We start from the raw sequence: 27,725 nt of genomic DNA, 5'->3' as shown, positions 1-27,725 counted from the left end.
AAATATAAAACTTCATTGTCTTGACAGGATTGACAACATCTGATTTGAGGTTTCCGACGTTTGGCATCCAAAGGGAAATGTGTTATGCTTGTGTAAAATGCATACCATGCTTCAACAACTTAGTTTTCAAACAAAAAGAGATGGCATGGCCTATCCTAAGACTTGAATGTATGTTGAAGTGCTAATGTTTTAGACTAGGAAATATATGTTATTAATATTAATTCCACTTGTTTCCATGTAAGTGTGCATGTGTGCACATACGAGTATGGGTGGGTACACAAACATATGGAGGCCAGAGATTAATGTCAAATATCTTCTATTGTCCTCCAGATTACTACTGTTTTTGTTTTTGTTTTGTTTTGTTTTGTTTTTAGACAGGGCTTTCAATGAACCTGGAGCTTAGCAGTTCGGCTAGACTGGCTAGCCAGTGAGCTTGGATCCTCCAGCTCTGTCTCCCCAGAGGAGGATTAGAGGCTCACACTGATGCTTGAAGCTTTTTGGGGTACAGGGCGTCCAAAGTCAGACTCTCACACTTGTGTGGCAAGTACCAACCGAGCCATCTTCTCAACCTCTAATTCCATCTTTCTTTTTCTTTTTACTCATTATTGGGTTGGGATGGGTGATTGGTTGGTTGATTGAATTTTTGTTTGTTTATCTTTTGAGACTCAAACTTTCTACATAGTCAGAGGCTGACCTTAAACTCCTGATCCTCGTGTGTGTTACCACACCCAGTTTTGATTCAGTTTTGTTTTGTTTTGTTTTTTGAGACAGTCTTATTGTATAGCCAGGCTGGCCTTGAACTCAATGCCACCTTCAAGTTCTAACAGAGGAGGACAAAGTCATTTTTGTTCTTCTTGTTACTGTTTGGTCTCCAGAAAGTGGTGAATTACACCTATGGCTTTTGTTCTGCTTCTACTGAACAGTGCTGCTGAGCCAATCATTTCCAAAACCGCATGAATACACCCAAATATTCAACATAGTATATCTCTAAAGCCATCCCATTTTCAAACTAAGATATCAGGGGCAACAGTCAGTATTGAGCCACCTGCCATGTTTGCCACCCCTCTCCAGGTCCAAGTCCTGGGGCTGTCCCTTTCTCTGTACGTGCTCACTGCAGTCCAAGACTCTCCGTTACCTTTGACTGGCGTGGTTTCTGTGATGCATCTCCTAAGAGCCTTCTGAGACCCTTTAGATCAAAACAGGCCCTCTCTGCCTTGCTCACCCCACCCCAGGGAGAGGTCACCTCACACTCTGCCCTTTGGAGAGACTCGGAGCCTTCAGTCTTGATGCCCCTAGTCTGCCTTCTGCATGAGATTGTACCCCATCACTGGTCTCCCCAAATCTGAGGTCTGAGCAGGAAATGCCCACAGGACAAAACCAAGTCCAAGCTGGAGATGACAGTGTGCCAGGCAGCTGAGTGAGGGGCCCTACTGGGATGTCTCAGTTACTGCATGAAGATGTGGAGAGAGAGAGATGCTTAGCTGTCTTCCTTCTGACCCTTGAATACCCCTTTCTTGAAGGGACTGCTCACCATCCTAGAGGCCAGCACCCTTCCATATCCACGGTGAGGAGCCTCATCACAGCTGGCTCCTGCCAAGCCCAGCCAGAGGTGTTGCCTGGTTACTGGGTCATACTCTCTGCTCCCAAACCCCTGACCTCAAGGTCTTACTTCACCACACCCTCAACATCATCCAACCTACTAGCCATGCTCTGCTGCCCACCACTTTTTCACCAAAGGTTCTGCCCAGCCACAGGCTGCTTCACCCCCACAGCTCCTCTCAGGAGGATGGGGCAGTGACAAGCATCCAGATAGCACCAGAGGGTGAAGCCCCGGGGTTCTTCAGTTCCTTTGCTTCCCAGTCTACACAAGCCACGTGACTATCAATGGCACAGAGCACCTTCCCTAACAAATGAAGGTGCTGGCTCTGACCCTTCACCCCTCTTTGGGGCAAATGCATGGATCCATGGAATACAGAGGGAGGGTAAGAAAGGATGTGGAGCCCTGGGCAGTACCGCCACCCCCAGGACTTCTCCCCAATAGAAGTCACTTCTCTGCTTGGCCTGCTCTGTTCTTGCTGAAGCAGGGCAGCTGGCAATGGCCTCACTTAGTTCCCCATTCTTCTCAATCCTGTAAAATTTCCAAGATGTCCTAGTCTTTCTATCTTAGCCTCCATACCATAGACTGAAATTTCACCAGAAGTCTTCCTAGGTTTATGAAACTGGGGTTTCAGGACTGGAAGGACCGCAACATTCTTTGTGTTGTCTTTGAGACAGGCCCTCACCATGCAGCGTACCCTGGTTCTCAGCTTGTATTCCTGCCTCAGCCTGCCAAGTGCTAGGACTGCAGGCATGCACCACTACATCCTGGGCTCCTGTGAGCTGTTCTCTGTTCCCCGAGTGTACACATGGCCCTTGTGCACCCCCATCCATAAATGAACAAATAAATGCTTTTAAATTAGTATCTCCAGAGCAGCCACCATCCTCAGGTAACAAGCTGATCAACAGAACCTTCAAGGACACCAACCACCTTCTGAGCTGCTGTGTGCCTGGCTGAGAGGCCACAAAGCTGCTTCTGATCAAAGACAGTTAGCCATATAACTCTCTAGCACCATGGCCTTCCCCCCTATTAGAATCTGTCCATTAATAAACATTAAACTCGATTTTTTTCTTGCTTTCTCCTAAAATCTCTGCCTGAGTTTTTTCAGCTACAAAGGTGTGTCCTAGCACCCATCCCTTCACTGTGATCAAACATAGCCAGGCACCAACTTGGTACATCTGCCTAGAATCCAGGTGACACGGAGAAAAAAGATGACACCATCAACTCCATAAACCAACAGAGATGGCAGGCCCACTGCCTCCTGCCGCAAGCTGGCACAGCAACCCGCTGCGTTAAATACTTCTGACATCTGTTCTGAAGTACAGGAGCAGGGGAAGGAGGTAAAACAGACTCTGAGAACCAAGAATCATGCCAGCTCGGACTACCGCTACACACTGAGGCCAGCTCCAACGCCTGTGGTAAATAGACCCCAAGCCAATCCACCACTGGACTGACTAAATTTCTAGTTAAAGATCTTAATCAGTTAGGCATGTATTTGTGACAACATACCTCCCTTACATGATGCTGAGGGAGAATCGTGCCAGCAGACAGATAATTGAGTAAAAGTTTCTGTCACTCTGCTCTCCAGCCCCAGACCACAGCTTACACACACACACACACACACACACACACACACACACACACACACTTTCTAAGTAAGGTTTTACAGACTCTCAGAGGTGTCATTTAGTGGAAGAAGACCAGGTTACTGTAGCCTGTGCCCTACACAGGGGTGCCCAGCTCCAGTAGCCCAGGTAGCACAGAAAAAGGCTGTCATTTTTATAATCCCCAGGAGGTCCCAGTGCTCCTTCCTCTCAGGTCCAAGGGCAAAAATGAGATGCTTATTTATTTCCCTCCACCCTTCATCATCATCTCTTCCCTTTGTCCACAGAGGAGTGTTTCCAGGCCCTGCTCTTTCTCCTCACATGTGCCCCTCACTGAAGAGCAAAGCAGTGGCTGCCCTGCCCAACCAATCTCTGGCCTCCAGAAACCACAAAGGAGACATTGTCACTGAGCTAAGACCGTCTACACAGCAGCCCTAAAGCACTATCTCTGTCCTCAGGACTCTCTTAAAAGCAGCAAAGCATAGCCCACAGTGGCTTTTCTCACCCAAGCAGTGAAAATAGGTGGAAACAAGCAAGGAAAGAGTCCCAGACAGGTGTCTGTCTGTCTTCCTTGTCTCAGAGGACAGGACAGGGCCCTGGGAACTCCGGTCCCCTGCAGGAAAGGGTGTTGAGCTGGCTGTTTTGCTCCCACTCTATGAGTGCCCCTCATAGATCTTTTTGGTCCATCCCTGACAGGAATGCGCAGTCATCCCTTACCTTCATCCCTCTTGCGCTTGTTGGTGTCAGCACTGGGGGACGTGATGCCCAGGATTCCACTGATGGAGTATGAGGAGCCTGCAGAGTCGGTGCTCACTGACGACACCTGCGTCACGGAGCCTGTCGACACTGTAGAAGGAGAGGGGTGTGGGACTGTCACAAGGGTGCTCACTAGAAACACTGGGCTGGGTACAACTGCCACAGACTGAGCAGAAAGGAATACCAGCACAGAATAAAAAGGTAATTACTAAGATCTCAGCCAAGTCCAGGGTGCAAGGGACAGGAGGATTTGGGTAGAGGGCAGCTGATGCCACTTCCAATGCCAGGAAAAGACCTAGATGCATACTTAAGTCACATTCATCTCTGCTTACATTCCATCCAGGCATGTGCACAGATCTCACACACACACACACACACACACACACACACACACACACACACACACACACACACAGAGTAAATAAAGTGCAATAAAAAGTATGCTCTTCATTGATGAATAGTGGGGAAAGGCAACATGTCTCTCATTGATATTCTGCTTTTCACTTGGTTGTGCTACTGATTATTTTTCCATTTGCCAAATGAGGAAAGTTAGTTTCATGAGGTGAAGAGAGTCAAAGTGATCTAGCTAAGCAGCACTCATAGTTAGCCTCAGATCTAAAATTTCCCTTCCTAGAAGTGGAATCAGAGGTGGTGACTTGTGGCCAGGCCTAGGTCTCTAAGTCTCAAAGGGCAAAGAGAGGGGGACTTCAGCAAGTTTCACAGTGACTCCTAGTCTAGAGTCCAGCGGACCATTGAAGGTCCTCTCTAGCTATGTGGCTGGATTTCCATTTATGAGATGTGGGGGGTTCTTCCTCCCTTCATTAAGATCCGTAGACCACTCTCCTCACACACCTCTCCATGAGCAGCTAGACCTGTCTCCTCACACACCTCTCCATGAGCAGCCAGCTGGAGGCAGGTGGAGCCTTTACTTTGCAGGGCGTGGCTGGAGTGATAAACCACTTTCATTGGAGCAGAGGCAGCCCCTGGCTCTACAGACATAGAGAGTACAGGGCCTTTCTGCTCACATTTGAGCTTGAGTTTAGATCTCCCTTAAGAGACCACCAATGCAAAAACTGCTAACTTCTCTTTCCCTTCACCAGAAAAAAATAGCTCCTCAAAATACATTTATGCAAATCCTATGACCTCTCTGTATTGAGGTGCAAAGAACAAAGGAATAAAGAGATCACTTGGCACATCAAACAACAGCCACATGGAAAATAGGCTTGGCTGTGTCACTGCAAGAGCCCAATGACACTTGCTTAGGTATTTTGCACTCACACTGGGCACAGAGGACCCAGGTTCATGTCCTGGCTTCACATATGGACTTTAGACATATGACTTTAGCTCATCCTGTGAGCTCTAACTGTCCTCAATGCACAGTAAGTTTGCAGACTATATGAGGCTGTATACATGTGAGATAAAGTTTTATAAATTTCTGGGGCAAAGCAAATCACTCTGCTGAATTACTGTAGAATTATTCCTCTAATGCTAAGGAAGGAGGATAGTTTGATTTTTTTTTCACGCCACATGCCCTGGAACAATTAAAGCCACAAACACCCCCTCACCCCACCCAAGAAGCCCTCCTCAGTCCTGTCATTCCACCCAGCAGAGAGATGGTCCCTTCCTGCTACTCATACAGACCTGTTTCCTGGGCTTTGGTTTTTTAAATTTTGTTTTGTTGGTTCTTTTGTTTGTTTGTTTGTTTTTGTCTTTCAAAGTCCCTTCCCACATTTCCCCATGGGTCTGGAAGTTCTTGAGAACAGGGACTTTTGTCTGGCATTCCTCTCCAACCCCAGGATCCCCACAGCATGGGCATAGTAAAGTCTTTCCAATGGCGATATGGAATGAAGTATGGCTTTGGACAGGGAAGACTTCTGTCTTACCTTCCTTCTAAGAGCCACCCTCAAAGGGTCAGAAACCTCAGGGAACACCTGGCTTGTGACCCTCCCCCATACAACAAGGGGGAAACTGATACTCAGAGGTGAGACACTTGTCTCATGACTGGGTAAGCTAATGACAGACTGGTGTGCCTCTGCCAGTCTTCTCATCACTATGAGAAGTTCAGGTTTTCATTTAAAGAAAGAATGGCAGCGGAGGCTGGAGAGGTGGCTCATTGGCTAACAGCACTTGCTGTTCTTCCAGAGGACCTGAGTTCAGTTGCCAGAACCCATATCAAATAACTTATGACTGTGTGTGTAACCCCAGCTCCAAGAGATCCATCGCCCTCTTCTGGACTCCTCAAGTAAACACACACACATTGCACATACACACAGATTTAACTGGCAGTGATAAATATCCTGGAACACTGCACAATCTGAGATGCAGTGCTGCAGACTTCTTGGGATTGGTGGCACCCAAACTGGCAGAGGCTTGCTAAATAGCCACCCGCTTCCTTCCAGTAGAGTAACTTCTCCCCAGCAAACCAGAAATATTCCTTTGTCCCAAATGGAGAAATGGCATCAAGAACATGCCTGGATTATATCATTTTCAACTCCTCTTTGAAGAGGAAGCAAGAAAAAAAAGTTTAGACTTTTGAGTGTGACAAGTTAGGACTCCACCCTTATGAATCATGGTCACTCTTAGAATTCCCCTGTGGACCTCGGAAACCCCACAGGCAGCCCTCAACAGTTGGCAGTGTACAAGAGAGCGAATCAAGAGCAAGGGAGAAAAAAAAGTTTGGAAAGTTTTGCTACATCTTCACTCAAGACTGCAAGTGCACAAAGAATTGCAGAAGGCTGGTTATAGAAGGAAAAAAAACACATTCAAAACTACTTACTGACTAATGATGCAGAAAATGTTATGAATAAGTATCCCTTTCTTGATTTATTACTTTAATTATCTGACATTCTATAGACCCCCATTAGTGGATTTTTTTGGCTTAGATTTCAATTTTCTGTCTCTTGGTGAAAGCTATTTATCATAATAATCAGTAAAATTCAAAACCTTTTAGCAGTATTTATAAAATTCATTTGCCAGGTTCAGCCCTTGGAGAATGACAAAGAAGGAGCATTAGGACGCGTGTGAAGTGTTTTATGCAGAATTATCTGTCCATAAGAATGATTAAAAGTTCTTTAGAATATTTGGAACCCATTAGATTTTCAAAAAATTTTTTAAAGTTCTTACCTATGCTGTGACTGGAAGCTGGGACTGGCTGGTTGGGGGGCTGCTGTACTTTTGTCCGGATGATCCTGTAGGCAGTTGGGGGAAAAAGAAAAACAAATGACTATTTACCATTGAGAAGGAAAGAGACCCTGAGGCTGGGGTGTTGCCCCCTTGGTAGAGTGCTTGCCTAGCATTAGCAAAGCCCTGGGTTCCATCCCCAAAAGGATGGAAATCCATGTGTTGGTACATATCCATAGTCCCACCACTATGGAGGAGGAAGAGGTAAGAAATCAGAAGTTCAAAGTTATCCTCAGCTACATAGCAAGTCCAAGCCTAGTGCAGCATACATGAGCCCCTATCCAAAAGAAAAAAAAAAAAAGAATGAGACCCTAGCTAGTTATGCAGAAACACGGGAAAGGGGCAGGACTGGGGTGGGAGATTATGGACCCAGACTGGGAATTAGGAGTTCTAAGGAGTTTTCTCACTGGGTGTCTTTGGTGGCTGGCATCACCTCTGGACCCTTGGTGCCTCTCTGTTCAGTTTTTTTGTCTTTTATGTTTTGGTTTGTAAGGTTTTCTGAGGCAGAATCTCACATAACACATACTAGCCTCAAGTTCCCTGTCTACCCAAAGCTATCCTTGAACTCCTGATCTTCCTGCCTCTCCTACTAGGTGCTGGGATTACAGGTGTGCACCACCACACCTGACTGAGCGCCTCCTTTTCTGAAGAAAAGCTGATGTGATATTGGTCCAGGTCAGTCTCGCTGACTCTCAGGTGTACCCATCTCCTTCAGAGATCCTTCCCCTCACTTGAGCTTGGCTTTTCACCTGTGGAGCTAAAGAAGTCAACCAGACAACTCGTCTGTTCTCTGGCAGTGCTCTCATGTTGGTTTCTTTGTCCCAAAGACACCACAAATAAGATTAATACACCCTCCAGGGAAAGTAGCTAGGAAGAGGATATGTGTCACTGAAGGGTGGGGGTGCTGCCCAGAGAAAGCACTTGGCTTGGCTTCCTAAGAAGCCAGCTCATACACACTCTATGGGGGGGCAGGACCTCAGGGAGGCTGCAGCGATTGCTCCCTGGGTTTTCCCCATGTTGCCAAAGGATGACAACAACAACAACAACAAAAATGCCAGAATGTTAGCCAAAAAAGATAAAGACCCAGTGAACAACTGTGAGATGAGGCCAAAACAGGTAATCCAAGAGCAAAGTTCAAGACTTAACTGCCTGGTCCTGTTTGACAAATCTATTTGATGAACTCTGTAGAAAGTTTCCAACTATAAGGATATCACTCCAGCTGTGGTCTCTGAGAGACTGAAGATTCTGGTTCCCTGGCCAGAGCAGCCTTCAGGACCACCTTAGCAAAGGATGCATCCAACTGACTCCAAAACACAGAGCCCAAGTAATACACATCAGAAGCACAAAGGGTGGAGACGCCCAGCTACTGCCAAAGATGCAGGAGCAGGATCAACAGACTGTGCATTTGCAAAAGGAAACTTTTAAATTAAAGCCAACAAACTTTATAGGAAGGGTCTACTCAGCAGGGAGCCAGGAGTATCCCTTCCCAGAATGCTTGTTGAAGTTCTGCCATGAACCTAACGATAACCTTGAGTAAGTCCATTCCACTGTGGGCCTCAGCACTCTCAGGGAGCCTATAGATCGCTCTCTGCTTGTTTTAAGTAATCAAATACTTTTCATAAAAACTAGAAACCTTGCAGGAAGACTCGCTGTATTTAAATGATAAAGGCAGAAGTGACTTCTCTGTACCCAAAGCCTGGCAACGCTGACACTCTGCAGGAGCTTGGGGAGCCTTGGTGGCAGACTTCCAGCAGGACCCACACATGGGACCTCCAGGAGACCACAGGTGCAGCATGTCTTTGAACACAGAACAGAGAGAACCAAAAGTCCCCATGGGATCCGCAGGAGAGCCCCCTCCCTGGCATTTTTGAGACAGGTAGGTCACAATATAAAATGACCTTTCTCAAGAAAAACACTATTCCAAACTTTTTAACAGGATACTTGGTAGAATTTTACTTCATTATTAAAAATGCTGTGTTCATTATAGACTACTGTTTACATTTCTGTGTATGTGTGCATGTCTGTATGTTCCTGTGTGTCTCCACGCTCAGTGTGTGAGTATGTGTAGAGACCAAAAGACAACCTCAGATGTTGTTGCTCAGGCTAGGCTGGTGGCTGCAGAGATCTGCCTGTGTCTGTTACAACAGAACTGAAATAGGTGTGTGCCACCACAGCTGGTGTGTGTGTTTGGGGTGGGTAATTTTCTAGAGTCTGTCCTCTCCTTCATATAGGCTCCAGGGGTCAAACAAATCCTCAGGTTGGCAGCCAGCACGGTTGCTGGCTGAGCCATTTTCACAGAACTCTACACAACTTTTGTAAATGTGGATTCTGAGGAATCAAATTCAGGCCCTGTTTTCACAAGGCAACAAGCCCTTTGCCTCCTGCACCATCTCCTCAGCTCCACTGTAGACTGTGTGGATGACACGGGGAAGTATAAAGAAGGCATCTATCAGGCATGGTGCGGCACAATCCCAGCACTTGGGAAACTGAGACACAAGACTAAAAAGTTTGAGGCCAGCTTGAACCATATATTGAGACCCCATCTCAAAAAACAGGAAAAACAATCACTCACATTAGATACATTATTATGCCCGCATTCCTGCTGCTGTTTCAAAAACACCATTTTCCACCAACAAATCAGGATCAAGCTGTGCACTGTTTCATATCCTGCACTTTTCACATGGCATTCTACCAGGAACTCTTCACATGCCAAACCAACCATTTCCAGGCTGCACCGAGTTTCCAGCTTCTGCACGGGAGGGACAGAAGTGGCAGGTGCCTTCCGTTAACCTCTCTGGGCAGTCAGCTCTGCCTTGCCTGGCCTTACAGCTTGGTGCTAGGCACCCAGGGCACTTGACATCGTAAGCTGACATCTTGGAATAGACATGTTCATTCGATGCTACAAGCCTCTGGCATCCTGGCCACCTGAGTGAAGCCTTCTGCCCTGTTCTGATGAGTCAGCTTAAACAAATATATCTATTTGTTTGCCACAATATTTAAAGTAGCTGTAAGCTACTTTAATTAAAGTAAGTAAGCAAACACAGGATATATTAAAGACTTGGGAGTGAGGCTCTTTTCTTGACCTCGTGAATTATGTTGCTACACATTGTAGTTGTTTGGTTTCTTTTTTAAAGATTTTTTTAAAAGATCACAGTGTGTGTGTGTGTGTGTGTGTGTGTGTGTGTGTGTGTGTGTGTGTGTGTATGCGCGTGCGTGCGCTCCTGCCTGTTCTTATATGACAGAGAACAACTTGTGGGAGATGTCTTCTTCCACCATGTGGATTAAAGGAATCAAACTCAGGTTGTCAGACTCAATGGCAAGTAACTTTACCTGCTGAGCCATCTTGCTATCCTTGATCTAATTTGTGTGTATGGCTCTACAAAGATGTAGCAGATAAGTGAGTATTCAGATGTGCTAGATATATGTCTATTTCCTACCGAGGTCCAACATAAAATCCTGACTTTTCATTAAGTTCGTATAGAGACAAAACAAAGTATATTTTTTCACATTTCTTTTCAAATACCTATAAATCACTGGCAAAGCATTACAAAAGGTCATAAAAGACTACTGCAGCACAGGGAGTAAGTACACAGACCCCAGAACCAAAGCACTGGAGTTCAAACCCAGCCTTCAGTTCACCATCTCCATGACCTGGAGGAAATTTCTTACCTCAGTTTCTCATCTGAAAAACAGAAATAAGAATCATTCCTACCCCATGGGATTGTTGTTATTACGGCCAAATTAATAAACTATTTAGATGTGGCCAATCCATATCAAATGCCCAGTAAATGTCACATATCATCACTTTCATTGCTTTCTTCATAATGATGAACTAGCAGCTTCAACTTTAAAACAATCAGATGCTTCCCATTTGCCTAAGGCACAGGGAACAACTGTGATACCAGCACCCAGGCGGCTGAGGCAGGAGGGTCCTGAGTTCAAGGCCAGCCCGGGTTTCATAGTGGGACTGTATCTAAAGTAAATGAATAAGACCTATCCTATGTTGCTAAGCATAAGCATGGCCCAGCATAACATGCTCTGGTTTAATACTGACATAGATGAAGAGACTAAAGTCCAGCATGTGCCAGTGATTTAGCCAAGGTCACACAGCACAGGGTCAGTCCAGACTCCTAGCCCCCAGGCCTGAGCACTTTTCCATGAGCTACATTTGGAGGAAGTGATCCCTCTGCTAACCATGTCCTGTATGAGACACAGAAGCTGTGTTGACACAAAATCCATTTTTCTAAATCTAAGGGATTTTATGTTACAAGCATTTAAAGATTCTATTTTAACACCACCCTCCCCTTTGAAAAACTAGGTCCTCTCACCACCATCTTCTCTCACCTCTCATACTAGTTTACTGAAAGAGATCATTGCAATGTGTTGGAAAAACTGATGTGGGGGCCAGAATGTAGCTGGCTGATACGGTGCTTGGCTAGCACACACATACACAGGCCCTGAGTTCAGGCTCCAAGACCACCTGAGTTGGGTGTGATCCCAGGTATGCTAAGATAGAAGGGTCAGAAACTCAAGATCATCTTTGACTACAGAACAAGTTCAGGCCACCTTGGGCTACATGAAATTGTCTCAAAAAGGGAGTGGGGGGGGGCTGAGGATATAGGTCAGTAATTGAATTGCTTGCCATGCAAACATAAGGATCAGAGTTCACATCCCAGAAACTCATGTAAATGCTGGGTGACCTGTCTGTAATTCCATCCTCAGGAGACAGAGAACAGAGGATGACTACCACAAGACGGCTAGCTAGACTAATCATCAACAAGCTTTGGGTTTGACTGAGAGACCCTGCATCAATGAATAAGGTAGAAAATAGAGGATGATTCCTGACATCAAGCTCCAGCTTCTACATGCACAACACACACACACACACACACACACCACTAAAAAGGAGAGAGAGAAATAACCACTGAAGGGACTCTTGCCAGCCTGAGCACGACCAACATGGCTCTGGCAGGCTGGGACTGGTTGACAGTGGGGAGTTTTGTGCCGAATACGGGTCCCTTCGATCACATGCTAAAGCTACCATCAACACAGATAGATGCACGGGCCATCAACTATACTGGGAATCCAAAAGCCTGGGACTAAATTGGGTAGATCCACAGCCTGTCATGGGCATGAAAAAAGCATCTCAGAAGACTTGCTGCCAAAGTTAAGGTTAAAAAGCACAAGTAAGGCTGGCATGGTGGCACATGCCTGCAATCCAAGCTGAGGCAGATGTATCAGCAGTTGGAGACCTGCCTGAAGCACAGGGTGAGCCCCTGTCTCCAACTAAACAAAACAAAAATACGTAAATAAAGTAGTTAACAAACTATCATTCACCAGGCTGCCTCTAGCTCCTGAACAGATTATTTTGTCATTGTTTATTGAATAAATAGCAAGTATGTGTGAGCTTTGAGTTTTCCCATAAAAACCTGACCTGAACCAGTGATGCTGGCCCCACATTGTCATGCGCACACCAATCAGGTGGTGTTAAACAGAGCCCCCCCCAACAGGGAATGCCATTTGTCCCAGAACTTGGCAATTAGTTTAGAATCACAGAACTGGCACAGAAAGGGTACCTGCCTACCATATCAGTCAGCTCTGAGACATCCACCTGTAGCTGACACCCTGCCTAGACTTCAGGACTCTCCAGTACATGCTGTGCAGCACCCCAAATGAGCAAGGTGGCTTAAGGACTCACAGGAAGTCCCCACCAGCCTGGTAGATGGCTTCATTGACATTTAGCTTTACATCAGAGCTAAATATCAATGTTTCCAGAGTTGGTTCCCAAAGAGAGCAGGACGGAACCTGTCTCCAGGGGTGAGCTGTTTAAAATAGAGGGATAGTGAGAAATTGCCTTGGGAGCATGGCTGGGAGAGAGCTATAGACTCCCTTTCTTCTGACACTTGCAAGCTAGTTATTTAAATATGCATCATTCTCAATGCAATGGGCTCTGCCTTCCTATAAAAAATAAAATAAAAGCAATTCTGTAGTAGATGGCATAGGTTTCCCAGTGAGATTTGGGTCAGGATGGTGCATTGGTAAGAGACTGTATCATATTTGGGGGTTCTCACTAATGGTGCAGTGAGGAGTCCTCAAGAGGGGCCCTGAGAGAAGCACTGGAAAGAGCTAAGGATTCCAGGGATCGACCAGACAGCAAAGCAAACTGATGCACTCAAAAAGGGAAAGAATGATGGTGTCTCCCGGCCTCCTTCTCACAGATGGCCGGCACAGACCAGCCTCAGCTTATCATTGACTCTACTCTGATCTCCATTGCAGTCACCTTTCCCCTGGCCTTCACATCTGGGCTTGAGTTCTACACCTGCCACAAGACAACATCAGGCCTGAGGACTGTGGGAAGCCACAGATAGGAAGGCTATGGAGACACAACCAGCCAGCCACATCTATGGACTAAGATACCCAGGAGGTCCCAGAATCTAGCCGTGGCCCCAGTCACCAGCACCAGGACCTCCAGTAGCACAGCCCTAGACACACAGAATCAGACATTCAAACGTTCCTAGGCCATTCATTCAAGTCCATCTTCCACAGCCTTTGCCACATCTGTAACCACTTTTATCTTTGCTTTACATATTCTTTTGAAACACCTTACTTTGGACTTACATGTAGTTTTAAATTACACCTGTTTATTTATTTTGAGTAGGTGACAGGGCATATGGAGATCACAGAACAAGTCTCGGGAGTCAGTTCTCTCCTTCCACCACGTGGGTCCTCGGGGATGGAACTTGGCTCCTCAGGCTTGGTGGGCAAATGCCTTCACCCACCAAGGCATATTGTGGTTCCTTAAATGAATTATATAAGGCCACCAGACCTCCCTACTGTGAGTAGGTAGGAGAAAGTTCACAGTGTTCACAAACTCACCAATGTGACACGTCACTTAGTTGTTGTTTTTTTTCTAAATTGTATAAAAACGAATTCATTGCATTTCAGAAGATAAAACCGGAACTCTCTTATGTGTTGTACTTGAAATGAAATGCCACCATTTGAAAGTCTAGATGTTTTCCATGTGCGTGCACCCACACACTGAGACCCTGGTTTCTAGATTCTCTGGAGGAGTGGAAAGACTCTGGCTCACACTCCAGCAGCACTCAGCTAACACTCAGGAACAGCTGCCACCCACAGGGCTGTGCTGTCTCCCCTGCCTCAGCCCCTGGAGCCTCCAGAGTCCTATACCTGACCTGCTTCCTTCATTAGCCATCTGCCTGCCCCATCCACATGGGCAATAAAGTTTGTGACCACCATAGGGCACCCAAGGTTATTCTGTGGACCATGTCATCGTGTGTGTACCCTACATTGGGAAACATGTGGGCTCCCCAAATCCTGACCAGGTGTTTGCACAAGGTTATCTTACAGAGCAGACCAGCTTCTCCAATATTGCCTGTGTTCCTCCCTCTACATTCTCCAGTGACCCCCAGCTAGTGTTCCTCATTGGTAGTGGACTGGATGGTGTCAATCACTCCCTGGCTCAGAAAACTCAAGTGGCCTGGGCACTGGCATAGTGTCCTCTCGCTGAGGACATTTTAGAGAGGAGAAAGGTCACAGAGTCTAGCAAGCACCATTGGTGTTTCACTCTGTTCATAACCCCACGGAGTGAAAGAAGAACCAGATCTTCAGAGAAGGCAAGCACAGACCCTTCGGTACCCCAGCCTCACCCACATCCCCAGCCCCTCCCTCACCTGTTGATGGAGCTGACACTGGGCACTGTGTCATTGTCACACACTCGCTCTGCCAACAGCCGGTCCCTGATCTCCCAGGCAAACATGGTAGGATTTTGGCGTTTATACTCAGCAATTTTTTCCACCACTTTGGGAGTGGCGACCTTTGGTTTGGATCCTCCAATCACTCCTGGCTTGATGCTTCCTGTTTCATAATACCTAGACCCAAGGAGAAAAGCCCATAGTTAGCCATGAGGCCACGCAGAGAGGATGCACATTTGAAATATGGAAAGGGCAAATAAAGATGTGCTGAAATGTACACACCAAATGTGATTTTAAACATAGTATAAGAAGCTATCAAATAGCTCGATAATTTTTTAAATTTTATTTCTTAAAAAATTCTACTTTGTGTACATGCATGTCTCCACGTATGAATGTGTGTGCCAAGCTCAGAAAACAACTTTCAGGAAACAGTTCTCTCTTTACATCATGGAGTCCCAGGGACTGAACCCTAGCCTTAGGCTTGGCAGCAAGTGCCTTTACCCGCTGAGCTATCTGGCCAGTCCAGTAATAATTTTTATAATGGTTATATGTTGAAATGACAATCTGTATGCATTGTGTTAAATAAAATTCATAATTAAAATAAATTACACTGGTTTCCTTTCACTTTTCTTAATGTTCTATGAGAAATTTTCAGATTGCTCACATGGCTTGTATTACATTTTATAAAACAATTATAAAATACATATATTGGACAATGCTAGCAGCAAACTACATATTAGCAAAGTGCCTTCACATTCATCCACCATTTTGCAGATTATTAAAAAATTGCAAGTTAGTTTTGCCTCTTGGTCCTCTAATAGCTCTGTAGCACATAAACTGTTTTAGGTGAATGAATAAGTGACTGGACAATTAGGTATCATTCTGTAATGTTAAACGCAGCTTTACAGAAATTGAATGTTTTCCTTGGGGTCACAAAGGATTAAGGTTCCCAACCAGGACTCTGGCCAAGCCTCTTGAACTAAAATTTCCCTGGGAAGGTGATGTAGACCTTCAGTTTGCTAGCTCTCCCATCCCCAGCACAGTCTCCAGCACTCTCTGAAGCTGTCCCTTATATTACAGTATTTTTTTCCAAAAGAGAAGAACAATAAAATTAAAGGGAGTGTTAGATTCCAGCGTTAATGGAAAATATGTATTAGAAATCAAATCCCGAGCAATCAGAAAAACCAACCACGATTTTCGACAGCTCTTCCAGAGGCTTCCCCTGAGGTAAATGCTGTTTCTAAGGACATCTCCATGCTATCAGCTTTTCCTCGTTAACACAAATAGGATGTCAGGGTTTTACAGCAAAACCGAGACCAGAGAGAAGAGTGGCATGAAAGATCATTTCTGGGGAGGAGAAAAAGGACCTGGAATTTCTGAATTCTAACTGTCACTGGATGTCTCTCTCAGTGTTTACAAAGGAATTCCTGATCCCCTCTTCCAAAGAAGATCATCTTGAGGTTTAAAATTTTTAAATGGAAGATATTTTAGAAATCGTAAGTTTTAAACCTAGAATATTTATAAGAAGTAAGGGGATGCACTGAGGATGGCGGCACATATCTGTAATCCTAGTAGTTGGGAGGTGGAGTCAGGAGGATAAGAAATTTCAAGGAGACTTGGCTACATACAGACAGAGAGGAGGGGGAGGAAGAGGAGGAGGAGGAGGAAGAGGAGGAGGAGGAGGAGAAAGAGGGGAAGAACAAGAAAGGGAAGAGGAGGCAGAAAGGTGGAGAAGGGGGAGGAGGAGAAGAGGAAGAATAAGGGGGAGAAAAGAGGAGAAGGAAGGGGATCAGGTGATTCTGTTGGGTGGGTGGAAACATGACCCACAAGCAATGACAGAACATTTACAGCGTTGCTAAAACTCTCAGCTTGGGTAAGTCTGTTTAGGGCCAAGTAAATAATATTCTAGAAGTCAAGAAATAGTTTCTAAAAAATGCTTTTAATCACAAAAGGGTTCAATAGATACCCACAAAAATATTTTTTGATAGAAAGTAGAAAGGCACCTAAATTCTATCACACAGCAACTCCTGAAGTTCTATCAACTTCTCAAGAGAAAGCCAAATATTTTTTTAACTTATTTATTTTTATTTTAGTAGCATTGGTGTTTTGTATGAATGTATATCTGTGTGAAGGTGTTGGATCCCCTGGAACTGGAGTTATAGATAGGTGAGAGCTGCCATATGGGAGCTGGGAATTGACCTGGGTCCTCTGGAAGAGCAGCCAGTGTTCTTAACTGCTGAGCTATCTCTCCAGCCCAGACAAAGCTGATTATTTACTATCACATAGCAACTCGTTGTTCTGGCACAACACTCTAGATTTTATGGAATTCTTCAAATTACCATGATCCTCACACATCTTTTGAAGTCAGCAGGATTTTATAGAAGAGAAAAGAAATGATTGGAGGACTAGGGGACTTGCCCAACTCCTCTGGTTACAGAGTCAGCCTAGATTTCAAACTAGACTTTGAACCCAGAGCTCTTCTCATTGCTACAAGTCTCTGCTTGATTATAAAATTTTTAGTATTAGTAGTCACAATTCTTACAATTGTAGAGAGCTTTACGCTTATACATTAGTAGACCACACTGTGTTCTCTAAATGCATGAATCTACTGGAACTACAGTGACCACACAGAAACTCATCAGGCAGCAAATAAAGCCCCCTGCTTACATGGCTGTTATGTGGCAGCCCAGGGTTCCCTGCCCATCCTACTTGAGCAGTGCCAACTGTGGAATTCTGCAGTCTCGACACTCGAGGTCTCTGTCTTGCCTTTGACTGACAGATGGGCCAGGCTCTTAGAAGACAACACAGACACTCCCGAAACCCCAACTCAAGACTGTGTCAAGTGAGGATTCAGACTTAATAACCATCCTTTCATCTCAGCAAAACATCCGTGCAGCCCTTTGGCTTACAGACAAAAGATGAACGGCAGCCACCAGCCCGGTGCCCCTCAGTGCAAAGAGTGCAAAGAGCTTTAGGTTTGGAGTCAAGAGGTGCCATGCCTGTAGTGGCTCTGACACCAACTGGCTGTATGATCCTGACCAACTCAGCCTTCTTAGGCCTCAGTTACCCCATTTCTGTAATAGGGGGGGATATTTGCCATGATTCCTTTGCAGAACTATTAGGATAACAAGGATGCAGAATGACCATGAAAAGACTTTGCAAAAAAATAAAGGGAATTTGCATCAAATAGAGTGCATGGTTGGGGATTAAAATCCCCCACTGTTTTATTTTTATCATGTGAGGTGCTAGCTGGTATTCCCAATGCCTGGAGACAGCAGCCCTGCTCTGTGATCTGACTTCATATGATGCTACAGCCTTGAGTTCTCTAGACTGGATGTCCACACTCCTCTCAGCCCACATAACCTCTTGGAGGGACAGGGATCCCTGCCTGCTCCCAGGGACTTTGCCTGCCTTGCTACACAGTCTTTGAAAACCACAGCCACCGCACACCAAACACTCTATAATCTGTCACCCAGTGAGCACCCATCAAATTCCTCTAGGGGGTGGGGGCAATCTGTGGGTCAAACAGGCCGAGTTCAGAAATTCCCAGTCACACTGTTTTAGGGCTGAACTTGTTTCTTAAAAGGCAGTTCTAATTAGAGTGACATTTTGTCCACTGTGATTCTTAGTTATGAAAATAATGAGCTATGAAATTCCAATTTATTGTTGACAACTTAAACGGCCAGGCACCAGAGCGGCGCATAACTTCCGAGTGCCACTCTGCCCAGTGACAAATCTATTCTGGTCCAGGGGAGTCTGCTGGCCTGACTTTAGAAGGATCCCTGTCCACCTCAGTCTTCAGAGAGGTAAAGGGCTCTGGGGCTATAGAACATGAGATCCAGTCATTTGGATGTCTGAGAAAGGCTCTCGGTATCTTGAAATTTTCAAACAGTGAACAAAATGTCAGCTGAGCCAAGATGTCTCAGTAAAAACAAAGGAAGGGCCTCCCCTCTCTCTCCCTGTCCTCTGCTACAAAGAAGCATCGCATGAAGATGGTGGAGACCATTCATCTCCAAAAGAGAGACTGGCAATCTCTGAAGCAGGTTCCTCTCACCCTCTTTTCTTGTACATTTTCTATTCTGTCTTTGAAAAAAAAAAAAAAAAACATTCTTTTTTCCCTTTGTCTTCTCTCTTCATTCTATCTCCCTGAATGCTACTTGCTTTTGTTGCCCTCACTCTCATCTTTCCCTAAACCACCACCTAACATGGCCACCAGGCTGGTTTCCTATGCTCCTTACTGAACTCCAGCTGGAACTCATTTGCTGGCTGAGTGTTAAGCGGAAGTGGATTGAGCCCTTGTCCTTCATGTCTGATGTGGCCCATGCTGGGCAGGAAGATAAAGAATAAGTCGGGGATAGGTGGCCCTAATGGAACTGGCAGATTCTTGCCCCTGAGATGTCTTCCTTTGGTCTTAATCAAGATCATCTATATTATTATTCAACACTGTTGGGAGAAAATTTAAATCCCAGTAGATGGAACAAGAACAGAAAGTCATAATGCCACTAAGAAAACTTCAAAAATACTTCAAAATGTTCATGACCGTCAGTCAGGTATCAGTTGTTAAACCATAATGCAAGCTACAAAACAAAGATGAGGACCACTGACCACAGGGAGAGAAATAGTAAGAAAGAGATAAACCTGAGAATGTTCCTGTCTGCCAGGGAAGACCTAGAACAATATTACATGCCTAGGACATAAAAACTAACAAACAAAAACTATCAATTTGTTTGGGGGTTATGGAGAGAGACAGGGTCCCAGAGTCATTTAGGACCCAGTCCAGGCCAAGTGCTGACTTGGCCAGACATGCCTATGCCAGTCAGTTAGCCCTAGAATCCCCATCTTAAAACCTTCTCTGGATTGTGCTGAGGCTGGTGAAAAAAATAAACATGAGGCTAACAGTCTGCACAGTCCTTTGAGAGGATTGTCATTGGAAGTATTTTGCTTGCAGCAAATTGCTGGGTCAAGTGGCAACTTTCAAATGTCAGATTTGAGACTTAGTGTTTGTTGCTGTTTTGTTTTCCTCCTTCTAATTTAATGTGTACTTAGGATGCCTGTCACTACAAAAGAAACAAAACACACAGAAGGAAAACACTACAGCTAGCATGAGAAGGCCGAAGATACACAACTGGAGATGACCACTGGCTTTTAAATATCAAGTGCTATTTGAAAACATTTAAAAGAAAACACTAAAGCCTGTCAATACAACTCAATGGTAGGCAATCACTTAACACGTACATAGCCCTGCACCAAAGAGAAAAAGAAAAATAAGAAGAAAAAGAAACAATCAACTCTGGTTGTATTCAATAACCTATGGTTCCATCCACACCCAACCCCTCAGCCAGTCCCTTGACCTCAAGCTCACCCAAGAGGTTTGGGGAAAATTCCCAATAACCTCTGACTATTGGGTTCTTTAAAATAATTCACCAGACTTTTGAGAAATACGTTGTTCCTCCTGACAGTCACCCTATTCCACATGTCACAGAAAACAGGGGGTTCACAGCTACTTTGAATAGGATGATCTCAAAAGACTGCAAACTCTCAAGTGTGCGAAGCAAAATGCTGCCGTAGTCTCTCACTGTAGACACTGGCACCTTGAGCAGCTGGGGATGTCTTTTAGATCTTTCTTTAAAACATTGAGGGAGGCCTGGAGCCGGTGCCTTTACCTGCCAAGAATTTTGCTGACACAACCATGGCTGACCCGAAGCTGCCTGGAGATGTCGCAGGGCCTGACACCTTGATGGGCAAGTTCCACTATCCTTTGGCGGACTACATCTGGGAGTGGCCGTCCATTCACAAAAACCCCCCCAAGCTGATTCACTCCTCCATGTCCTGAAACAGATCAGAAACAAAAGGCAAGGGGAAGGGTGGTTAGAACCAATCACATAGTAGAAGGGCCCTTGTGAGCACCCAGAGCCCCTCTGATCACAAATGGCTGGCAGGCTAGATGTCTTGCACCTGGAGTCCAATCATGCAGATGACATGAGGACCCTAGATTGCTTTTTAACACCAGTCTTAGCTTTTGCCCATCTGCAGGCAGTCAACTGAGGCACTGCTCGCTCCCCACACTGTTTTTCTTTTAGTTACTAGCATTTTCCTCTTCATTTGGGGGAATCGGTAAGGGAATGTGTAGAAGAAATCTATATAAAAGGAGCACAATTTACTATACAATGCTGAATTTGAGGAATATCCTGGGGAGAAAACTATGTCTTAAAATAATCAAATTCTAAGAGGGAAAAATAGTGGAACTCGTTTTCTTTTAACAAATGTCTTCAAAAGTGAAACGGGCTGTTCTAATATCTACATCTCAAAGGGGGAAGTGTTTTTAAATCTGCAATCTAATTGAAGAACTAAAGACTTTCTTTTTAATGACCATCATTTTCAGATCACTGAGACAAACCCTAACCGCTGCCTTAATTTAAAAATACAAAAAAAAAAAATTAAAGCCTTCTTTTAAAATGGTGAAGTTGATGTGCAGGCTTGACCATTGTACCCTCTCAGAGCACACAAAAGAAATGGGTCACAGGGTCTTCTGCACACAACACACTCCACTGAATCTGGATTTGTTAGAAAGGTGTGCCCCTACAATTTTGGGCATGTTTTGCAATCCGAAAGCAGGTTTAAGTTGGTTGGGAGGAAATAAGAAAGCTCCTGAGTCCCAGATTTTTACCAGGGCCATGGGATGTATTTTTAAGTGAAAGGAGTCAGAAAAAGTGTCTCTTCCTCTCTGATGTTCCATACTGGTAATCAAAGTCCAGCTGAAGGGAAAGAGGACCAAACTGAAAAAGCCAGGCCAGAAACAGACTGATACAGTGTAGCAACATCATTGGCCCTGTATCTGTGAGTCACACTAACTGGCATTGCTGAGGACTGGAGCTAAAGCCAAGTACGAGAGTGTACTGAAAGCTGAAAGCTCAGAAGTCAAGGAGCGGAAACCTCCTCTCCTAGGACAGACTGGACTCCAGAAGGGAAATCGAGGCACCTCCAAGGTCACACACATATCCACTCTCCAACTTCAAAACAGAAAATAGCCACCACAGCTCGGTCACCACCAACCCATCCTAGTCCAAGACTTATCTACAACCAGGTCCCTGAACAACGTCTGAAATTGAGGGATAAAACACTCCTAAAACAGCATTTATCTTTAACAAATTTACAAATTTACAAATTATTTCCCCAAATCTCCAGGTTCAGGTTATTTCCAAGAAAATGACTTTTATAGGTAATTACTTAGTTCCAAACTATGCTGAATTTCCCTCTGATTTTCAAAACACGCCTTTAAGGAATTTGATTGTTCTGAAATATTGCACACACAGGAAAAGAAAAAATAAAAAGAGAGAAATTTTTCCTGAACAGGGTTTCACAGCTCGGAACATAATTGTATAGTTTACCTAAAACAGAAAGATTACAGCAGTCCTGATCAAGAGCTTTGTTTTAGGACAGCAATTATCTAAGAGGAAAAAAAAAAAAAGAGTTGAACCAATTTTTCCAGAACAGGCTGGATTTAAGTAAAACAAAGTATATACAAAATTGGTGTGTGCTCATTGGGAGGTCAAAGGTCAGGAAAAGGCAACTTAAAAACCCAGCACACTTTTGATATGATCTAAGAGTCCAGGCATTGCAGCCAATTTGCAATTATTGTTTGCTATACCACTAACAATTGCGACTTCCTGTCTAAAACACGATAGCAACCTTCAGAGGAAGTCAATGCCAAGAGCAGTTCTGCAGCGAATTTGTGAGTTTGTACCATAGGGGGAAAATACCAAGAGTCTCCTAGAGTCAGGACTCCCTAAATCACAGCAGATCCCCCAAACTACCTCCCTCTGACCACATGGCTAAGATACTAAGGAATTTGCAGAACTCAAGGCAAATGTCCACGGCTGACACAAACTTGACAGGGTGACTCTTACTTTTCTTAACTTTCTGGACAGGCCCCCAGATCCTTTTGGCCCTCTTGTCTCATTCATGAATCTACCCAACAGAGCACTTTATGACAGGCCTCGGGAAAGGTAACAACCTGGGCTGGTAAGCACGGAAAGCCAAAGTCTGAGGGAGGGCAGAGGTGGGACAAGAAAAAGAGAGGCATGCGCAAAGGATATAGACACTACGGAGTCTCTATACTCTCTATACCATAGAGAGGAGGGGAGAGAAGAGACAGCCAGCAAAGAAGGGAAGGCTAGATAGGACTCAGAGTCTTAGGCAGGCAGAGGGAGGAGGAAGGATTAGAAAAGTCTAAACAGACTAGCAAATGGAAGGGGATATCTAGAGGACATGTCTCTCTGGGTGGGGATCTGGTTCCTCCCCCTCCCTCTCAGATCTTGCTCCAGTTTTGCATCTCCTTGAAGACTCAAGACCCAACTTCTACTGTTAGAGTCTGGTTAGGTGAGGGCTCATCTGCCAGGAGGGCACTGGGCTAAGACATGAACTCAGCTATCATTCCTTAGGAGAGCAGAATTTAGAGACTGGCACAGAAATGGATGCAAACAAATTAGGCAAAAAACTGGGAAACAAACACACAGATACAGCAAAAGTAAAGACCAGCCCGACCTGGAAGAGCAGGGTTTGAAGGCTGATAGAACGATGGAATTGTGGATGACCCTAAGACCTAGTGTCTCTGTTCTGGAAGGAACTGGCTTCAGCAGATGATCCTCAGCCCACACCCCCAAAACTATGGCTAGGCACAGATAATTGGGAATATTGCTGTTGCTGCTGCTGCTGCTGCTGCTGCTGCTGCTGCTGAAGACTGAACTACAAGAGTCTGGATCACTGAAATTCTTCCTAAATGCACCAGAGCAGAAGGAAGGGCACACATAGACATGCAAACAGGATCACAGAGAGTGGACTGCCAGGTGCTGATACATGTAACAGTCATGCTGTGAATACAGACATAGTTGAACTACACAGAGGTAGAGCCTTACATATGTGTACACACCAACAGTCCACTGCCTCTCTGGAATCCTTCTCTCCCCCCGCCTTCCATTAATTCTCTAACAGTATGCCTCTATTCCCAAGAACCAGCTACAGCTGATTACTGACAGTCCTTTTATTTCTCTAGCCTCAGTATCTTGTTCTGTAAAATGGAGGTAACTGAAGGTTTGGGTCACACTCAGGTGTGTCATTGGCCACAAAACTACTTTGTAACTAACTGGTAAAATGCTTGGGGGGGAGAAAACATCTGGGGAAGAGTCATTGTGCCAGTGTGCTTGATGAAACTGGAGTAGGGTGTGGGGTACCGCTGAACTCAGAAACCCACTATACAGCAGTTCCTGTCCCTGCCAACCGAAGCTGTCCTGTGCAAAACTGGTTAAGGGTGAGCTGGGGAAAGAATGGAAGTAACAAGGAAAAACTGACCAGGGCCAGAAATAATAATGAAGTGAAGGGCTCTACTACACCAGCCACCTTACAGAACCTATTTTCTCTTCCCCTATCACCAACAAATTGGAACCCAGAGAAACTACATTGTGCAAGCAAAAGGCTTTGCGCATAAGAACTAAGGGTCTTCCCAAAGAAGCCAAGGGCTTCCACTAGCTCTGGAAGCTAGGCTGGCCCAGCCCCCACTGTGCTTCCAGGGAGATTGAGAATGGGAGGAGGGAGCACTTCCCGAGGAGGGGGCAGATTGAAGGCCTGGCAGGAAGGCTTAGACATTAGCAGTTGGTTAACCCGCACCTAGAAGGAGCTGCTTCTCCACACGGATGCACACCGGAAGACCACCAAGTCTGATGCTATCTCCCTAAGGGCTTGGGCATGACCTCTGGGCAGCAGAACTCTGGACAGAGAGAGGCAGTGTGGGCCTTTGGATTTCCGCCAGTAAGGAAAGAAGCTCGGGAGCCAACCCTACCCATCTTGTCTCCCAGTTGCTTCTTGGCTGAGCCAACGCTGGTCCCCTTTCAGAGTGTTGCCCCCAACTCTTTCATTTACAGGTCTGCTCTGAATAAGAGCAGAGAGGCTCCAGAGCCAATTTATGTAGGAAAATGATATGGAGGACACTGGAGCCGTGGTGGACTGGAAATTGCTTAAATCCAATCTCCAAATGGAGAGGAATCGTTGGGACTGGGACCAGAGCAAGCCGCTTCTCTGTGCGAAATCTTGTTGCCGCTTGGGAGGATTACCTCCGACTGGGATATTGACACAAAGAGAAGCTGACCTGCTTGCAGCCCGCTGCCTAAGCAAACCTTCCCCTGCCGCCAGGCCACTCGGCCCTTCATGAAAGAAACGAAGATTCTTGCCCCAGCTTGCGTTCTCTCTAGCCGGGTCTCTGCTGCCTTTGTTAAATAGGGGGCCCACGGCTAGAGTAGCGGAATCCCAGCTGGTTGAGGTTAAGTGAGCTTGGAGTCGGCGTCTAGCCACGGAGTTACTCCGCGATCTGCAGTCCACGGAGACCCGAGCTGGGCACCCGAGCGCAGTCTGCCAAAGCCTGCCGCCTTTCCCTAGCCGATTCTACAGCCAACAGAAGGGAAACGCGATTCGTTCCACTTGGAATTTCCTTGAAATCTCCGAATCTAATCCAGCGTTAACTCACCGTGAGAAGAGCGCTCATCTCACAGGAGGCTGTGTTAATGGGTGAACTGGCAGAATCCCTGCGGGTCAGGCAGCAGGGCCCTGCCGGTGCCCGAAATGACCCTGCCGGTCTCCTACACCGCACAGGCTTTTAGAAGGCAGGCTAGCCTGCATGTGACTAATTAGCTTTCTTTCTCTCTCTCTCTTTCTTTCTTTCTTTCTCTTTTTTCTCTCTTTCTTTCTTCCTCTCTGCCCTCTCCCTTTCTTTCTAAGAGAGAAGCCATCTCAAGGCAGTCACCCTACAGAGAACGACTCAATGGTGTCTTTAGAGATCTCTGTCTGTACTGGTTGACGCCTAAACTGAAGTGTAGCTTAGGGACCCGGACTTCGTTGGTTTTTTAAAATCCCTTCTCCTCGTCCCAGAACACGTTTGGAAGCCTGGACCAGGTGTACTTTCTTAACTCTCACTTCTCTTCTTCACACATTCAGGGACTGATCGGGGCCCCACTTTTCATTCTAAGGGTCATTCTTGGTCGGTCCCATGGCTGAAAAGGGCGCCAACAGAGTTGGGGTGTTGGGCGCAGTCTGAGGCTCTCGCTGACCTCTGTTCAAACTTCCTGCCCTCCAACTGGCCCAGTTCCGAGCCTTCTATGAGTATGAACCAGGGTTCTGAGAATTAGCTGCTAGAGACCTGGAAAGGCTGCAGCTTGCTGCCTACACTACCTTGTTGCTGGAGGCGGGATTTACCGACCAGGAGCTTCGGCCTTGGCGGACAAACGCGGTCCGCGTCCGCTGTCTGAAAGCCTTGCACTTTGCAAAGTTGTCTACGCAGCTACAGAGGTCCCGGACCTCCAGAACTTAATACCTGCCCCCGCAATCCGGCACCCCCAACCCGACCCCGGCCGGAGAGTGAGAGAAGCGAGCTCGCCGCCTACTTACTATGCATGGATGCAAACGGGTCGTGCTTACAGTGTATTTCCATCGGGGCGCTCCAGACTGCAGGTCGGCCCACGCCGCTGCCTCTCGGCGCCAAAGGGCTGCTCAGGGAGCCGCGCCACCAGGCCAGGCACCTTGTGAGCTGTACTCAAAAAACACCTCTGCAGCCGTGGGGGGCAGGGGGTCCCTCTCCAAGCCTCCTGCGGAAGATCGCGGAGAGCTGAGCCGAGAGGCGGGAAATGACGCTCAGCCAGTTGGTCTGGGAGCGGGCGCCCAACTCCAACTGGCTTCGCTCCTTGACGGGCTCAAACGGCGGCTCCCGGCCCACACCCGAGAAGCAGAGGCCCAGGAGCCCACGGCGTCGAGGGCATAGCGCAGGGGCCCACCTCCGGGACAGCTAGCGGCGCTCGGCGACGGAGCAGAAGCGTGCAAGAGGCCGCGAGCACACGGCCCTTCGTCTCACTCCGGGGCAGCGAGGCCCGCGGGCTGCCAGGCTGCTTCTGTCTCGCTGCTTCGAGCGTCTGTCCACCCCTCGGCCTCCGCCAGATCCTTCCGGTCTCCCGCTGTTCCTTGTCTCTGGGGCTGGACGTGCCCCTTCACCTCTCTCCTGCCGGCTCTCCGACGTCTCCGACGAAGTTGCAGAGAACTCCCTCTCCGGCCGCGCAGGGGCCGCGGCAGATTCTGAGATGCTGTAGCTGCTAAGGCTGGGAGCCCGGAGCGCCCCGGAACTGCAGCCCTCGAAGCCCGGGACCCGCCGCCTTCAAAGTTCCCGCGGGCCCCGAGGCTCGCGGCCCCTTTGCTCCTGGCTGTGCCTCACGCTTCCAACTCTTGGAGCCCCGCTGCCTGCTCTCGGGGAGCCGGGTGGACTGTCCCCGGCTTGCCTCTTCCGGGACAGGCGCCGCGTTTGCCCAGCGGTGAGCGAGGGGCGCAGCAGAGGATGCGGGTCCCTGCCGCCGGGGCCGCCGGGGCCGCCAGGGCTGTCGGTGCTAAGATGAAACCCCTGCCGGCTCTAATGTCCGCGCTGTTGCCGCCGCCGCCGCCGGCGCTAGCCCTCCGCCTGCTCGGCGCGCACAGTGCGCCACCACGCCGCCCCGGAGCCGCTTTCAGGACCCGCTGCGTGTGGACAGCGCCGCCCGGGGCTCAGCCTCCCTCCGGGCGGGGGCGGGGCGGGAGCTTACCTGCCAATCACGCCTCACCAAGCCAATCAGAACGGGGGCATCGGGTCCTAGCCCGAAATACTGCCCTATTGGCTAAGCAACTCACGGGCTCCGCCTGATTAGCCGGTACCTGGGCAATGGGAGAGAATGGGGGGCGGGGCCCAAGCGGCGGCGCCACGTTCATTGACAAACGTGTCGGGAGAAGGCCTAGGGGGTCGGTGATGGATAAGGGGCAGAGAGAGAACAGGGCCCACGCCGTGTCTGGAGAGTCCAGTTCTTGGTCCCACAG

At 46.9% G+C, this 27,725-nt stretch overlaps 1 protein-coding gene across 2 annotated transcripts in view; it reads right to left on the bottom strand.

Annotated features, from left to right (window-relative positions):
* Pax5 (paired box 5) overlaps positions 1-26,325 on the bottom strand; it is a 170,041-nt gene extending 143,716 nt beyond the window's left edge. The window contains exons 1-6 of one of the 2 annotated variants that reach the window (XM_035439893.1): positions 26,283-26,325; positions 20,513-20,678; positions 14,829-15,026; positions 7,106-7,145; positions 6,139-6,181; positions 3,919-4,047 (exon numbers count right to left, since the gene is read on the bottom strand). In XM_035439893.1, coding sequence (XP_035295784.1) covers positions 3,919-4,047; positions 6,139-6,181; positions 7,106-7,145; positions 14,829-15,026; positions 20,513-20,678; positions 26,283-26,325 — 619 coding nt within the window. Of the gene's footprint in view, positions 1-3,918; positions 4,048-6,138; positions 6,182-7,080; positions 7,146-14,828; positions 15,027-20,512; positions 20,679-26,282 lie in introns of both variants that reach the window. The other variant, XM_027403196.2, reaches the window with a different exon arrangement.
* Positions 26,326-27,725: the final 1,400 nt, after the last annotated feature.

The sequence above is a fragment of the Cricetulus griseus genome, chromosome 2, assembly GCF_003668045.3.
Source record: "Cricetulus griseus strain 17A/GY chromosome 2, alternate assembly CriGri-PICRH-1.0, whole genome shotgun sequence".
Taxonomy (NCBI): domain Eukaryota; kingdom Metazoa; phylum Chordata; class Mammalia; order Rodentia; family Cricetidae; genus Cricetulus; species Cricetulus griseus.
Note: the sequence above shows the minus strand (reverse complement) of the source record. Positions and strands in the feature narration are given on the sequence as shown.